This window comes from Mustela nivalis, assembly GCF_964662115.1.
Source record: "Mustela nivalis genome assembly, chromosome: X".
In the NCBI taxonomy this organism is placed as follows: domain Eukaryota; kingdom Metazoa; phylum Chordata; class Mammalia; order Carnivora; family Mustelidae; genus Mustela; species Mustela nivalis.
The window spans coordinates 19,943,326-19,960,783 of NC_139040.1; the positions used below are offsets into that span (position 1 = coordinate 19,943,326).

General features: G+C 37.0%; 1 protein-coding gene across 4 annotated transcripts in view; it reads left to right on the top strand.

Annotated features, from left to right (window-relative positions):
* The window catches only part of ZNF280C (zinc finger protein 280C), a 65,500-nt gene extending 49,517 nt beyond the window's left edge, over positions 1–15,983 (top strand). For all 4 annotated transcript variants that reach the window (XM_082717699.1, XM_082717700.1, XM_082717702.1 and 1 more), the window contains 6 exons: positions 1,488–1,786; positions 2,262–2,402; positions 9,029–9,091; positions 13,649–13,767; positions 14,131–14,191; positions 14,316–15,983. In XM_082717699.1, coding sequence (XP_082573825.1) covers positions 1,488–1,786; positions 2,262–2,402; positions 9,029–9,091; positions 13,649–13,767; positions 14,131–14,191; positions 14,316–14,331 — 699 coding nt within the window. In that variant the 3' untranslated portion in view covers positions 14,332–15,983. The remainder of the gene's footprint in view (positions 1–1,487; positions 1,787–2,261; positions 2,403–9,028; positions 9,092–13,648; positions 13,768–14,130; positions 14,192–14,315) is intronic.
* The last annotated feature ends 1,475 nt before the right edge of the window (positions 15,984–17,458 follow it).

Below are 17,458 nucleotides of genomic sequence, written 5' to 3' on the forward strand. Positions count from 1 at the left end.
AGTGGGTTAAGCCTCTGCCTTCGGTTTGGGTCATGGTCTCAGGGTCCTGGGATGGAGCCCTCTGCTTGGCAGGGCGCCTGCTTCCCTCCCTCTCTCTGCCTGCCTCTCTGCCTACTTGTGAGCTCTCTCTGTCAAATAAATAAATAAAATCTTTTAAAAAAATTTTTTTAAAAATATGTTGTATTTTAACATTTTGTGTGATAATACAAGTAAATTCCTGCCTGGCTTTTAACTTCTGCTTGTCATTAAGATTTAATTTTAGGCTTTGTCATTCTTTTTTTTTTTTTTTAATTTTATTTGTCAGAGAAAGAGAACACAGGCAGAGGGAGAAGCAGGCTCCCTGCTGAGCAAGGAGTTCAATGAGGGACTCGATCCCAGGACCCTGTGATCATGACCTGAGCCGAAAGTAGACACTTAACCGACTGAGCCACCCGGGTATCCCTTAGGTTTTGTCATTCTTATGTTTGGAAAGAAAAACTAATACCCATTGTTTTTTGAGTTAATTGACACATGCTACATTGGAGCACATCCTTTGTAGTGAGTGCGGCTAGATTAACTATAGACTAAGTCAGTGAGTTGTCTTTGTGTCCCTAGCATCTATCATAGTGCCTTGAATGTCATCCTTTGTTGAAGCTCGTATTATTGAGTCTACTTTCCATTCCTTATATATTCTGTATACATGTCCCTTATTAGAAATACGACTTGCCAGATGCCTGGCTGGCTCAGTTGGTAAGTGCCTGCCTTTAGCTCAGGTCATGATCCCAGGGTCCTAGGATTGAGTCCCGCATCCAGCTCCTTGTATGCTCTCTCGCGTGCGCTTTCTCTCAGACAAATAAAATCTTTTTTAAAAAAAGAAATTTGGTTTGCAAATACTTTCTCTCATTCTGTGGGTTGTCTTGTCAATTTCTTAACATTGTCCTTTGAAATACAAAAGTCTAAAATTTTTATGACATCCATTTAATCTATGTTTTTCTTTGGTGGTTGTGCTTTTGCTATCGTATGTAAGGAGTCATTGCCCAACCCCAAATCATGGAAATTTACTCCTGTTTTCTTCTAAGAGTTGTAGTTTTAGCTCTTACAGTTGATACATTTTGAGTTAATTTTTGTATCTAGTTGTGCTGGCACCATTTGTTTGATTAGAGTAATGTTTCCTCCGCTGAGTTGTTTTGGTACGCTTGTCAAAAACCAATGGACTAAGGGTACCTGGGTGACTCAGTGGGTCAAGCCTCTGCCTTCAGCTCAGGTCATGATCTCAGGGTCCTGGAATTGAGCCCCGCATTGGGCTCTCTGCTTAGCAGGGAACCTGCTTCCCCTCTCTCTCTCTGCCTAGCTCTCTGCCTACTTGTGATCTCTCTCTCTCTCAAATAAATAAAATCTTAAAAAGAAACAGTGGTCTATAATGTCGAGGCACACAGTGAACTTTTTAATATTAATGCGAGGATTAATTTTCTAAAATGTGTATATATATTTTGCCTTCTTTTTTATAGGTTACTATTCGAGCCTCAATTGGACCGCTTCATTCAAAACCAGTTACTTCATCTCCCAGTAGTAGCGTTCCAAGCACTTCTTCTTTTCAGCTCTCACCTGCAAAGTCTAAAAGTACAACTGCTAAGAATCCCACAAAATCTAATGCAAGTAAATCTAAGGCAAGTAAGCCTCATGCAACTAAACCTAATGCCAGTAAGCGAGGTAGAGGTGCATCTAAATGCAAGACTAAAACCTCTTACAAGCAAAAGAAACAGCGCAACAGAAAGAATAAAATCAGCATAGCTTTGAAGAACCTAAGGTAATATCTTCTATTCCTGATATGTAATACTAATTGAATATGAAATATTAAAGGTTTGTTTTAATATAATTTATCATATCACAAAGGTCCTTTACGTGGTTACTTCTGATCACTTGTCTGACATAAAGGCTAAGCAGATAATTAAAAGGTACTCTTTACAACCGCTGAGTGGAACTGGAATTGGTGTTCATTGTATAATTATCAATTCCACTAATCTATTTTGTGCTTCTATCTTGTGATAGTTGAATTGATTAATGTGATCCCTTTTATTCCAGGGAAACATTAACTGTTTAATTTTTGACACTTATTCTGGCTTATTGTTTCAAATCAAATTTGAGCAACTTCAAATTATGTCTCTACTTAAAGATGTTAATTTAAACATCTTAGCTTCAGTTAATAAAACATTAATAAGGGTTTGCTTTATTATTTTTGTTTCATGATATGTTTTCATCTTTTTTTTTCCTGTCTCTATAAGGTGTCGTCGGGGAGTTCACAAGTGCATTGAGTGTCATTCCAAAATAAAAGATTTTGCAAGCCACTTTTCAATATATATCCACTGTAATTTTTGCAAATACAACACTAACTGTAACAAAGCCTTTATAAATCATATGGTGAGGTAAGTTAAACACGTGTACCACCAATCAACATTCCATTTAAGATGTTTTGTTTTTTTAAAACTTAAGTTGTCCTATTAGTTGTCACATCAAGGAGCTAAAAGGATTGACTAATAGGGAACTTCTAGGATATTATTAAACATTTTTTCCAGTGTAATAAATCATGAAATTAGGGGGACAGAAATTTTTAAGAGCAGTTAGACCAATGAAATTAGAATAGGTTTGTTTGGTGAATTTGTTTTTTGAGTTTGTTTTTCTAAGTCCTTTAAAATGTGATTATTCTCAAACATAAAATTTTTAATGTTTTCAAAATATTTATCAAATAAATACATGTAACCACATAAGTGTTATCCTCTTCAAAGCAGTCACTTTGAGAGATTCCCGGTTAATCAAAGATGCTAAGAATATTACTGGCGCTCACATGAGTGCACTCTCCCCTACCACTCCCTCCCTTCTCCCCCTTCCTTTCAACCGTCTTTCTGTTCTTTAGTCTTTCAAGCCATTTATCTTTACATTCATTCAATGAAATGTGAAATGAGAGACTATAGGGATATTCTAGTCATGATGCTACTATTAGAATTCCTTTTCATACATCAATTCAATTTGTATTATTTGAGTGCCTACCATGTACTGTAGGCTTGAGAAGGACTTCTGAGACCACATTACTTTCATTTGGACCTCATTAGTAGCAGCTTGCTTTATTCTTTCAAGAAGGATACTTTTTTTAAGATTTTATTTATTTATTTGTCAGAGAGAGAGAGGGAGAAAGAACGAGCACAGGCAGACAGAATGGCAGGCGGAGGCAGAGGGAGAAGCAGGCTCCCTGCCGAGCAAGGGGCCGGATGTGGGACTCGATCCCAGTATCCTGGGATCATGACCTGAGCCTAAGGCAGCTGCTTAACCAACTGAGCCACCCAGGCGTCCCAAGGAGGATACTTTTTTAATACATAAAATTGTTCAGATATAAATATGCTACGTTGATTATTCAAACTGAGGTAGTTCCATTTATTTTTAGTCAGAAATAAGATATAACCAATAAAAGTGGTTTATCTTGCAGATCGTAACAAGACCTCTGTTACATGTTCTACCCCCTTCCTTATCACGGTCCCAACTCCGCTCTTCATATACAATATTCATTCATTTTGAATTCTAATGATTTTTAGAGTCTTGACCCTTCTTTCCAGTCCAGCAGCACCAGTCTGACTTCATATCAACCTCACCCTTAAGGTCATCTGTTTTGAATGTTGTTTGTTCTTTATCCTAGAATCCTTTACATCTTCAGACATGTTTAACCTTGCTATCCATGAATCTCTTATCCTTTTCGATCTTTCGCTGTGTTCCTTTCCAAACTACCAACTGCACTTGATTTAATTAGCTCTGAATTTGTGATTTTTGTTTTGTTTTGTTTTGTTTTGTTTTGTTTATTTGACAGACAGAGATCACAAGTAGACAGAGAGGCAGGCAGAGAGAGAGAGAGAGGGAAGCAGGCTCCCTGCTGAGCAGAGAGCCCGATGCAGGACTCGATCCCAGGACTCTGGGATCATGACCTGACCCTAAGGCAGCTGCTTAACCCACTGAGCCACCCAGGCGCCCCTGAATTTGTTATTTTTAACTTTAATTTAGTTCTTTGTTTTTAAAAATACCTCTTTGTTGTTGTTTTTTTTAATCTACAACACCTTTTTCTTTCTTTTTTTTTTATTTTTTTTATTTGTTTTTTTTCTCTTTTTTTATTTTTTTTTAATTTTTTTTCTACAACATCTTTTTAAATCATTTTCAATACCCTTAGATTTTATTCTGGTCTCTTGGTTTTTAGTCTTGTTCCTACTAATTACTCAGAGGTCATCCTTCTCATTTTTACCAAGATTAACTTTTTTCTACCTCAAGTTTTTCTCCCTTTATCCAGACATTAATCTCAGAAAAAGACATTTCTCACTTTCTGAAAGCAAATCCTGCCCCTTGTGTCTTCCATTTTCTCTATAGCCTTACTCAGTTATTTTGTATCTTCATTTCATCTCTTTCTTTCTACCACATTCCTTCTGCCTGCACATACTTTCAGACATTTTTTTTAGGATGAACGAGATTTGCCTTCACTTTGCATATTTTCTTGTCTTCCTTTTACTGTCAACATTTTAAAGAGGTTTTTTTACTCTCTTATTTGCTACTTCTTTCCCTTTGTGATTTGAGTATCACCCCCACCTATTAGTTAAAGCTGCCCCTTTAAAAATTATCATTCAGTCATATCCTAATCACTAAATGTACTCACTAGTTTTCATTCTTACTTTTCTGTGACTTCTTTAGAATATTTGATACTTTTGATCACTCACTTTTGAAAATCTTCTCCTCAACTTCTCTTACTATGTTACCATCATTTTTTCCTTCCCTTTTGGCTACTCCTCTATTTCATTACCTTTTCTTTTTTTGCCTCAGACATTTTTTTTTCCTTTTAAGTTTTTCATTTAAATTCCAGTATAGTTGACATACAGGGTTACATTAGTTTCGGGTGTACAGTATAGTGATTCAGCAATTCCATGCATTACTCAGTATTCATCATGATAAGTGTGCTCTTACTCCCCATCACCTATTCCACCCATCCTCCACCCAGCACCCCCTCTGATAACCATCGGTTTGTTCTCGGTCCTTAAGAAAAAAAAAGCATTTGCATTTTTCTTAAATTCCACATGAGTGAGATCATACAGTGTTTGTCTTTCTCTAACTTACTTCACCTAGTATTATGTATATCACCTCTAGCCCATCCACTTCATTGCAAATGGCAAGATTTCATTCTTTTTATGGCTGATACATATAAACACATACACACACCCCACATCTTTATCCATTCTGGACACGTGGGTTGCTTCCATAGTTTGACTATTATAAATAATGCTATAATAACATAGCAGTGCATGTATCCCTTTGATTTAATGTTTTGCATGTTTTGGGTAAAACCCCAGTAATGCAATTATTGGGTCCTAGGGTAGTTCAGTTTTTAACTTTTGAGGAACCTCCATCTTGTTTTCCACAGTGGCTGCACCAGTTTGCATCCCACCAACAGTGCATGAGGGTTCCTTTTTCTACATCATCTTATCAATACTTGTTGTTTCTTGAGTTTTTGATCTTAGTCATTCCGACAGGTGTGAGGTGATCTCTCATTGCAGTTTTGATTTGCATTTTCCTGATAATGAGTGATGCTGAGCATCTTTTCATGTGCCTGTTAGCCATCTGGATGTATTCTTTGGAGAAATGTCTGTACATGTCTTCTGTCCTTAAGTTTCTGAAGATTTTGGTGCTCTCTTGATATGCCACCATTCATAACGGCTTCCTGAATGTCCACATTCTGCAATTTACCACTCTGCCTCCCAACTACTGCAGTTCTTTCTATACCTTGGTTGCTCTAAACCAGGCCCCAGAAAATCTTTCTCTCAGTATACTGCTGGGAAGAATGCTCATATTTTGCAAATTGAAGTATAATTAACATACAGTTACATTAGCTTCAAGTGTACAATATAATGATTCAACAATTCTGTACATTGTTCAGTGTTCATCAAGATAAGCGTACTCTTTTTAAAGATTTTATTTACTTATTTGAGAGACAGCCGAGACAGAGCACAGGCTGGGCAGGGGAGGGGCAGAGGGAGAAGCAGAGATAACATTTGCAAATTTCTTCCCCCATTTAGTAGGATGCCTTTTTGTTTTGCTGATGGTTTCCTTGGCTGTGCAAAGGCTTTTTATTTTGAGGGCAGCTGGTGGCTCTGTCAGCTGGGCTTCAGACTCTTGGTGTCAGCTCAGGTCTTGATCTCAGGGTGGTGAATTCAGGCTCTGTGCTGGTTTCCACACTGGGCGTGGAGCCTACTTAAAAAAAAAAAAAAAACTTTTCTATTTTGGTATAGTCCCAGTAGTTTAATTTTGCTTTTGTTTCCCTTACCTGAGGAGCCATATCTAGAAAAATGTTTCTACAGCTGTTGTCAAAGAAATTACTGCCTATATTTTCTTCAAGGAGTTTTATGGTTGCAAGGCCTCACATTAGATCTTTAATCCACTTTGAGTTTATTTTTGTGTATGGTGTAGGAAATTGGTCCAGTTTCATTCTTTTGTATGTAGCTGTCCAGTTTTTGTAGTACCATTTTTCAAAGACACTGTCTTTTCCCCCATTGTATATTCTTGTGTCATTTGTCATAGATTAATTGACCATGGAAGTATGGGTTTATTTCTGGACTCTCAGTTTTGTTCATTGATCTATGTATCTGTTTTGTCCTAATACCATACTGTGTTGATCACTCCAGCTTTCTAGTATATCTTGAAATCTATAATTGTGATGCCTGTGCTTTGTTCTTTTTTAAGATTGCTTTGGCTGAGGTGCCTCCTTAGCGCAGTAGGTAGTGAGTGCATCAGTCTCATAACTTGAAGATTGCTTTGGCTATTGGATATATTTTGCGGTTCCATACAAACTTTTGGATAATTTTTTTCTAGTTCTGTGAATAATGTTGGTATTTTGACAACAATCACAAATGCTGGTCTTTTATTCTGTGCCAAACACATGGCTACTCCAATGGAGCTTTAATTCTGCCCCTAAATTATAGGACATTAAATTGGAAAATATTTTTATGATTCTTAAACCCATGGTCATTCTGTCCTCCTGCTTCACATTTTCCATAGCTTCTTCAACTGTCTTCTAGGCCTTCAATACCATACTATCCCAAAATATTCCCGTTGGCCTCAGACTTCCTTTATAACCTTTTCCTAATTTCCAGTGAGGCCCAACCTTCTACTGCATTGTCATCACACACATGGAGCACTTATTTATTATTAGCCTCATAAAGAACTGGAAGTATCTACTTCTACTTTTCTAAGGGCCTTTGCCTTCCCTCTAATTCAGTGGCATCTTGCTTACTTTGTTGCCTCAGGTACCTCCCCCTGACTGGTACACCCTGACCCAGTGTGGACTTTTGTTGTAGACTTGAGCTCTGTACCTACAGAGTCTTACTTTCTTAGAGGCTGAGTACCTTTATTCCCAGTCCACACCAACTCTGTAACAAGTCAGGCCCCCCAAATTAATTTCCCCAAACATATAGTTTGTTTCATATTCATATCGTTTGTTTCATATTCAGTCTCTAAAGTGGTTTTCCTTATTCTTTGTTATTCCTTGGACTGCCCCTCTCCCTCCCTCTCAGTTTACCTTCTTCTGTGAAGAATCTGATCACCACAGCCACTCATAGGAATCATTCCTTCCTTTGAGTTCTATACCATTCACTCTTCTGCCTTATATTAAATGTGTCTGTCTTATCTACTTGAGAGAGCAGTTCTTTGTACTCGGCATGGTACCTATTCTGCAGCTATTTTCATGGGATTATTGCTAGCCAGTATCATTTTTTTCCGATGCATCCATGGTATGCTGGTGATAGTTAGCTTTTGTCTAATGATAATCATTGACCTGGTGTGTTGGCTGGATTGGGTCTGTCGGTGCAAGCTAGGGCAGCTAGTGTTTCTCAAACTTTAGCTTGCATATGAATCACCACAAAAACTTGTTGAAACTGATTTCTGGGTCTCACTGCCAGCAATTAATTCAGCAGGTCTAGAGTGGGACCTGAGACTTTGTATTTCTGATGAGTTCCCCGGTGATATGGATGCTGTTTTGAACCACACTTTTGAGTAATACTGTGCTATGCCAGTCCTGGCTAATCCTGCCTGACTTTCTAATATAGGAAAGCTTTCCTTATCAATTTAAAAGGGAGTAGTATAGGGATACCTGGGTGGCTCAGTAAGTTAAGTGGTCGACTCTTGATTTTAGCTCAGGCTATGATCTCAGGGTCCTGGGATCAAACCTCATGCCAGGCTCCACACTCAGCAGGGAGTCTGCCTGAGGATCCTCTCTCCCTCTTCCTCTGCTCCTCCCCCTGCTCATGCACACACACACTCTCTCTCTCTCAAATAAATAAGTCTTTTGAAAATATAAAAATAGATGGGGGTATAAAAGCTATTGCCATTGGCTGCAAAATTTGGTTAGTGTTTTTTTGTTGTTGATGTTTTGTGCATAGAAGAAGTGTTGTTTTAACTCATGAGTTCTGCTTTGCTTTCCCTAAAGGCTCTCCTAATAATTGCAAAAGGTTCTTTAAATGTTTCCTTTTACTGATGGTAGGTAAAGGTAATGTAATTTAGCCCAAGTAGCATTTACTTCAAGGATCATTCAGATCTCCCCACTTGCTAAGTATATTAAGATAAGAAAGTGATAAAAAAAAGATAAGAAAGTGATAGTTATTCATAACAATTTATATTAGAGCAATATGCATTATTAGCAAATACCTTTTAAATTGTTTTCAACTCTTAATAGTTGTAAAGATTTAAGTTGATGCTCTTTGCTTATTTAACTTTGAGAAGATTTTGGTTTTTTGTATAATGGTGAGGGTACCAATCACTTAAGAATATTCTCAGGGAAATATGTTGTTAGAAAATATATAGATAAAATGAAAAGTAAGATAAAAAACTTGAATTAAAACAGAAGAATAGAATTTAATAATTTAGATCATGACCTTTTAATCAAAACTAATAAACTAAATATGGACTTGGAAATATGGTCATAAAATTATTATGATTTATTGTATAATAAAATCTCATTTGTCTGTTGTCTCTCCAGCTCTCATAGCAACCATCCGACTAAACGGTTTTATATTTTTAAGAAGCATTCTGGAACTCTCAGGTAACTAGTTGATCTTTTCCATTCTCTCTTTTGAAAAATTACAGTAACTTCCTTTTAACCTGATGCTTAAGTATGTAGTTTGGAAAATGAATGGTTACTACCAGACATAAGACAGTTCTATTAATTATATCATAGATCAAAGAGGAAGTAAACCTATGTTTTCTGGCTAACTTTGTTTCAGTGGTATTAGGCATTAAGATGAAACTTTCATGGATTTGCATTATAAAATAAAAAAATAAGGCTCTCCAACAATATTTGAAGATTAAAAAGATGTTTAAGATATCTAGTAAGTTGAATAACACTGGTTTTGATCAATATATAGCCTTCATAATTCTTAGGGTTTTTAAAATTTTGAAATAAGAGTGCACAACCTGTTTACAAAAGGAATTGCTGATGAACATTTCTAGGCATTGATGGTTAACGTTTGATTATACTACACACCATTGGCTCAGAACCCACTAAGCATCATTTTTTCCCACATTCTTCTGATTTCTTTTGACTTCATATTCCTTTGTTTTAATTATTTTGCTCACATTGTCATTGCTATTTGAAATTGCAGTGCCAAGATCTTGGTAGCACCAGGCTAAGACAAAGACTTAAATTTAGCCAGTTACTTATTTTGATGCTTTGGCTTAGTGGGAAAGTGGAGGAAGGGATGATAGATCTCAGGATCTTTGTGTCTATTATTCTTTCTGCTTTATTGACTTTTCCCTAGATACCTGCATGGCTAGCTCTCTCACCTCCTTCAAGTCTCTACTGCAGTGAATGAGGCTTTCTTTTTTTTTTTTTTAAGATTTTATTTATTTATTTGACAGACAGAGATCACAAGTAGGCAGAGAGCAGGCAGAGAGAGAGGAGGAGAGGAAGCAGGCTCCCTGCAGAGCAGACAGCCCGATGCGGGGCTCGATCCCAGGACCCTGGGATCATGACCTGAGCCGAAGGCAGCGGCCTTAACCCACTGAGCCACCCAGGCGCCCCAAATGAGGCTTTCTTTGACCACTCCATTTAAAATAGCATTCTTGGGGCACCTGGGTGGCTCAGTGGGTTAAAGCCTCTGCCTTCAGCTCAGGTCATGATCCTGGAGTCCTGGGATCGAGCCCCACATCGGGCTCTCTGCTCAGCAGGGAGCCGGCTTCCTCTTCTCTCTCTACCTGCCTCTCTGCCTCCTTGTGATTTCTGTCTGTCAAATAAATAAATAAATCTTTAAAAAATAAAATAAAATAGCATTCTTTCCCCAGGGCCCCATTCCCACCAGTCCCTATCTCCCTTTATTGGTTTATTTTTCTTCAGTTTTTACTTTCCAGCATGTTGTATATACTTCACTGTTTTGTTTATCATCTGTGTCTTCTCACTAGAATGTGTATGGTTTGGATATTTGTCTATGCCAGATGTTTTACTGAGCATTGAATAGTGCCTGACACATGGTAGGCTTTCTGTAAATATTTTGAGTAAATTAGTATATATGTTGAAAATTACATATGTGGATGGTGTTGGACCAACAGCTCATAGGCAGAGGAAAGTTTGATTCTATTGTAAAAATATAATTGTGCTATTTTTAAAATATTACTAAATTCGAGGAAGTAGAATTTTACTGAAAAATTTTATAAGAATGAAAAGGATTTATTAATTATAAAGATTAGAGAATTTAATTTGATTTTTACCTCACTGTTGTCAAGCTCAGTTGTGTGCTTGGTGCTTGATTCTTGAATTGATTCTATGACTTTAAAGAGCAGAGATGCTTTTTTCTTAACTTGGGTGGGCCTCATATTTAAATAGAAAGTTGATTGGGCGCCTGGGTGGCTCAGTGGGCTAAGCCGCTGCCTTCGGCTCAGGTCATGATCTCAGAGTCCTGGGATCGAGTCCCGCATCGGGCTCTCTGCTGAGCAGAGAGCCTGCTTCCCTCTCTCTCTCTGCCTGCCTCTCCATCTACTTGTGATTTCTCTCTGTCAAATAAATAAATAAAATCTTTAAAAATAAATAAATAAAAATAAATAAATAGAAAGTTGATTAATTTCTGTGTATGGGGCTTAGCATATTTATAATTCTATAAAACAGTAAATTTTGTGATTACTGTTTTGTTAAAATACAATGTTCATTTTTTATTTATCATGCACCTATTACTTGCAACACAATGTAGCAGTTCCCCTTAAGTTGACAGTGATGAAGAAGGCTTGGTACCAACCTTCAAGGAATGTACAATTTATGATAAGGTGTGAATATAAGTAACTACAGTCATATAAGAAGACTCATAATAAGTGCTGTGTTAGTTACTGATTTCACAGGGAGGAGAGACTTCTACTAGAAGAATCACAAGGGCATTCTAGTTGGAGGAAATAGTGTAAGTAAAAGTACAGAAAGGAAAGAGCAAAAGCCATACGCAGTGAAATACCAGTAGTGCAGTTTAGATGGAGCATGAAGTTTATGTAACGTAGTATTAAGATCAAAGTCTGGGGGAATAGTTTTGAGCTCAGATATGGATTGTGGAATCCTTGAAAACTAAGCTAGGGAGTTTAGACCCTTTGGAGAAATTCTTGGTGTTTTGTGTAGAATCAAGGAAGATCAATGTGAAGGATATAGGAGGTAAAATGTTGCTACCTGAGACACATGGACTGTTTAAGACTATTATGGTAGTTAAGATTGATTTATTAAGAATCTGGGTTAAGGTGATGAAGTTTATCACACTGTTTAAGAACATGGACTCTGGGGTGCCTGGGTGGCTCAGTGGGTTAAGCCTCTGCCTTCAGCTAAGGTCATGATCTCAGCGTCCTGGGATCAAGCCCCGTATCAGACTCTCTGCTCATCGGGGAGCCTGCTTCCCCCTCTCTGTCTGCCTCTCTGCCTACTTGTGATCTCTGTCTGCCAAATAAATAAATAAAATCTTTAAAAAAAAAAAAAGAAGAAGATGGACTCTGGAATCAAAGGACTCACTTCAATCTAATTTTGGCCTTGGTAGATTATTAAACCCAATCCAGTCCTTTATAAAAAAGGAATAATTTTAATATCTACCTCTTTGGTTTGTTGTAAGATTTAGATGATATGTCTAAAACCCTCAGCCCAGCACAGAGTTAAGTGCTCAATAAATTGTTAATATGATAAAATATTTGAAATACTTTTTTAAAAAGGTAAGTTTGAGCCTTTGGTTGGGAGCATGACATCATCAGAGAGATTAGTTAGGAAGAATGGTTTTCAGGGGTGGGGAGGAAAGTACAATTTTAGCATATGAAGATCATTTTTGATGTGCCAGCATGACAGCCAGGTATACATATACAGCGGGCTGTTAAGACTGGAGCTGCAGTAGGAGCACCTGGGTGGCTCAGTCAGTTAAACATCCAACCCTTGGTTTCAGCTTAGGTCATGATCTCATGGATCTTGGGATTGAGTCCTCCTCAGCGGGTGGCTCAGCGTGGCAGTCTGCTTGAAAGATTCTCTCCCTCTACCCCTACCCCTAATCTCTTTTAAAATAAATAAATCTTAAAAAAGAAAAAGACTAAATCCACAGTGGGGAAGTCAATCTAAAGTAGGCTACTGGTTTTTATTCCTATCCAAGTATCCAGTGACTGTAAAAGCATGGTTATGCTTGTTAACTGACAGATAATAACAATAATTAAAGTACATGATTAATTTTTAAAACCTTCCCATTTTTTTCTAATTTTATCACCACTAAAATAAGATACCAGGTTATAGGCTCCACAGAGTTTACCCTCTTTTTTGTTCACTGTTGTATTCACAACACCAAAGAGTATGGAGTGTGTAAAGAAGGTCCTCAGAAAATGTATATTGAGGGGCTCCTGGGTGGCTCAGTCAGCTAGGCAAAGCGTCTGTCTTAGGCTCAGGTCATGATCCCAGGGTCCTGAGATTGAGCCCCACATCAGGCTCTCTGCTCAGCGGAGAGCCTGCTTTTCTCTCTCCCTCTGCTGCTCCCTCTGCTTGTTCTCTCCCTTACTCACTCTCTCTGTCAAATAAATAAAATCTTTTAAAAAATGTATATTGAGGGGCGCCTGGGTGGCTCAGTGGGTTAGGCCTCTGCCTTCAGCTCAGGTCATGGTCTCAGGGTCCTGGGATTGAGCCCCACGTCAGGGTCTCTGCTTAGCGGGGAGCCTGCTTTCCCCTCTCTCTCTGCCTGCCTCTCTGCCTATTTGTAATCTCTCTCTGTCAAATAAATAAATAAAATCTTTTAAAAAAATGTATATTGAATGAATATTATATCCTTGCTTTCCAAATGGACAAAGGCACAGAAAGAATGTGACTTGCACAAGCTATACAAATTGTTAGTGGAGCCACAGCTGGGTTTTAGGTCTCTTAACTCCTGTCTTTTAGCAACCAATATGAGAGGAAACAGTTTACAAAGCACTGACTGTTAGCATAACTTAAACATGGCTCTGTCATTTTCTAGAGTCCCATTTCAGGTAAATCAGGTTTATATAACAAAATTGGAAATAGATGGTCATGACACATAAAAACCAAATCAAGAGTTGTTACATGGAAAAATAATAATTGAACTTCTAGATGGACTTTCATAAAAGATAAAAAATCTTTGCTTTCTTTTTATCTTCATAGGGGCATTACTCTAGTGTGCCTTAAATGTGACTTCCTAACTGATTCTTCTGCTTTAGACCGTATGGCTAAACACTTGTGTCAACGCAAAACTCATACTTGCCAAGTTATAATAGAGAATGGTATGTATATATAATTGTGTTACTTTGAATTTCTTTTTTTTTAGTAACATAAATTGTATTATTTGTTTCAGGGTACAGGTCTGTAATTCATCAATCTTACACAATTCACAGCATTCACCATAGCACATTCTCTCCCCAGTGTCCATTGCCCAGCCACCCCATCTCTCCCACCCCCTTCCCCGCCGGCAACCCTCAGTTTGTTTCCTGAGATTAAGAGTCTCTTATCATTTGTCTTCCTCTCTGGGAATTTCTGATATTTATTCCAGTATTCTTGATCAGCCACAATATGGGCTCTTCTTTATTAAGTTAATAGTCTTACTCATTATCTATACCATTTTAAACGTAAAACACTTCTAATTTCAGTTCCCGAAAGTACCTCAACTTCTGAACCCAATTCTGAACCCAATTCTGAACCCACTTCTGAGTAAGTTTAATTTTCATTTAGTGCATTTTTCTTTGATGTATTTTAGCACTGTTGCATTTTAAAATGTATCATTAATAGAAATGAAAAATATTAAAGTATTTTGTTTTTGTTTTTGTTTTTAAAGCCGCTTGTTGAAATAGATTCCTGCTCTATGGAGCTCGTGCAACCTGGTGCAAGACAAGTTGGAATTTCCTAAGTTCAAAGTTCTGAAGTGTTTTCTTACACAAAGGCAGTTTCCTAAGTTCAAACTTCTGAAGTGTTTTCTCACACGAAGGCGGTTAAACAGCCAAGTTCATGACACTAGCTCTGATTCAGCTCTTTTCAGCTTTCAGATGGCACTAGATTCTTATTCCACCTTATCTTTGTGTCAGGTTAACATATCTTAACATATGCTTTTTTCTCCAGTTGGCTTTCTCCAAAAATAACTTTTGTTGCTATGGTCTTTTTTTGCTTTGCTTAAAATAATTTGTGTTTTTCTCTGCTGTACTTGCCTTCAGAATATTGCATTCCAAATGACATGGCTATTCATTTTCTTTGTCTGTTTTGTCTGGTTTCTTAATTTCATTTTTAGGTCAGATAGCTGTCTTTTTCCTCTTTCCTTGTCTGTCATTGTTCTATTTTTCGTATTTTTCAGATGCAGAAGCAACACAGAAATTTCAAAAAATGTCCAGGATACTCCTGGTCAGTGTCCCCCTTCGATGGACACAACTGATGCCTGTTCTCTCTTTCCAAGGAATGTGAATTATTTGACTGTGAGACCTCCTCTAGATTGTGGCCTTAAGAAATCAGACCTTGGGGAGAGTCCCTTCCTTCATGACTGGCCTCCCATAAGGCTGATGCTAATTTGGCCAGAGATGACCTCAAGGCCCGCCAAATTGAGCACAACTTCCCCCTGGAGGCTTTGGTTCTTGAACTTATATTTATGGGTTCATTCTAACTAAGAAAGACCCATCAAATCTGTGCTTCAACATCCAAGTTGAAGTTTAATCATTTTGGCTGCTGCCCTTTAATATTTGTCTAGTATGCATGCAGTCCAAGGAATATAAAAACTGGTTGTGTAGGGAACCAAGGTTACTTTCATGTTCTTGGAAAACAAGTTTTGAAAATTACAGTTCCAAAGTTATAGTTATTTGTACCGTCATTTGAAATTTTATCCAGTATTAATCCTAGGAGTTTTCAGCAATACTAATATTCAGATTTTTTAAAGTTTAATTTTATCTTGGTTTTATGTTGTCCTTCACCAAATTTATTAATGTGTGTTTTGTTATGTCCACTTTTATCTCTCCTCTTTTTAAAACTTTTGTTTTGTGTTTGTTTTGTTTTGTTTTGTTTTGTTTTGTTTTGTTTTTAAGAACCTCAAGAAATTCTTTAGAATTCTCTACAAATTTCATGTAGCTACCTATTGATAGCTTCTAGATTTGGGTAATTATTCAGACCGTTAGACATTACTACATCCTCTGTCTTGGGACTATCATTATCTTAGTGATTATGAGTTTAAAGACATAAAGAATTGGCAAAAAAAACACTTCCTACAGACCTTAAAATAAATTTTAAAGTTATGTTTCTGTACATCTAATACATATCTTCTTAGCCATTAATGTAATTCCTTTGGATAAAGATAATATATTCAGAAAATATTGGGACCAAAAAATGCACTTGTTTCTTGCCCATATATATATAGATGTATATTTTTTTTATTTTGGTGTTTGTTTATTTTGGTTACATTGAATATAGATTTGCTGAACAGTTTGATGTTATTACTTATTTTTTTAATAAAATTTGTATTGGTAAAGTGCCTCAGGAGTTATTCATGTAAAAGCTGTTAGATTTTATCATGTTAGTGGGAGCATTGCTTTGCTTCTTACATGGAAGCCTGATTACTTGGCCTACAGACTGAGAGCTTTACCAAGTGCATCTTGCAGTCTTTCTTCCAGCACAGTAATAAGCTCACTATGTATATTTTACTAATTTCTTGAACTTCAGAGACTGGCAAAGTACCTTTGTGATCTTTAATAACCATTAAGGTGGTCAGGCTCTGAAGTTGTTTGACTTAATCATGAGTAGTTTTTTCATCTTAACATCAGAACTTGTGCTTTGTACTTACAATTGTACTTTGAAACTGTCTCAGTCCCTTTGGGCTGCTATAATAGAGTATCACAGACTAGGTATCTTATGAACAACACAGATTTATTTCTCACAGTTTTAGATACTGGAAAGTCCATGATTGAGGACTGGCAGATTCAGTGTCTGATGAGGACCCACTTCCTGGTTCGTAGAAGGATATTGCTATATCCTCCTGGCAGAAGGGGTGAGAGAGTTCTCTGGGGTCTAATTTAGGAGGATACTAATCCCACACATGAGGGTTCCGCCCTCTTGATGCAGTCATCTCCCAAAGGCCACACCTCCTAATACCATCACAATGGGGATTAGGTTTCAACATATGAATTTAGACATTCAGCCTATAGCAGAAACATATTGAAAACCAGTTTCAGTGACCAGCTCTTACGTAGTCTACTTCTTATAATACATAGTCAAAAAAGTTGAATCCATTAGTTTTCATTTTCCAGACTGATTTCTGCTGTAAATGATTTTCCAAAATCTCCAAAAGTGTTGTTTCTTAGTAGTGTTTCTACCACTACTTGTTTCTTAGTAGTAGACTTGGCAATGTTCGAATCTTTATTTCTGTGTCAGTCCCCAGAATGATTCTTCATCTACCATCTATTTCTCCGTTTTTTTTTTTTACTTTTCAAAAATCATAATGAAAATATATAACATGACTTTTGCCGTCTTAATCATTCTCAAGTGAAAAATTCAGTACTAATTACACCAAGTTTGGTCCAGATATAAATTCTTTGTGGTGAAGAATTTATATCTGGACCAAACTTGGTGTAATTAGTACTGAATTTTTCACTCAGGAGTTATTCCCCCTGAATATTTCCCCTGGCTCTGTTATATTTTGAGAATATGATAAACCACATTGTTGCTATAGCAGAATTTTAGGTGGGGGTACATCTTTTTGTTCTTCCATAGAATTCTATTTCTGACAGTATGTATTAGGTTCATTTTCTTAAAGTAAAATACTCTTAAAGTTCTGTGTCCTGTAGCACCATTTTTTTTACTTTCTTTAAATAAAACATTTCAAACAGTAAATATTAAGCTTGCTTATTATAGCTAGTTAGGTGACTTTTGCTTATTATAGGCAGTTAGTTGACTCATTGGTGCAAATGAGTTTTAGTTTGACATTTTGATCCCATTATCCCCAGGCTT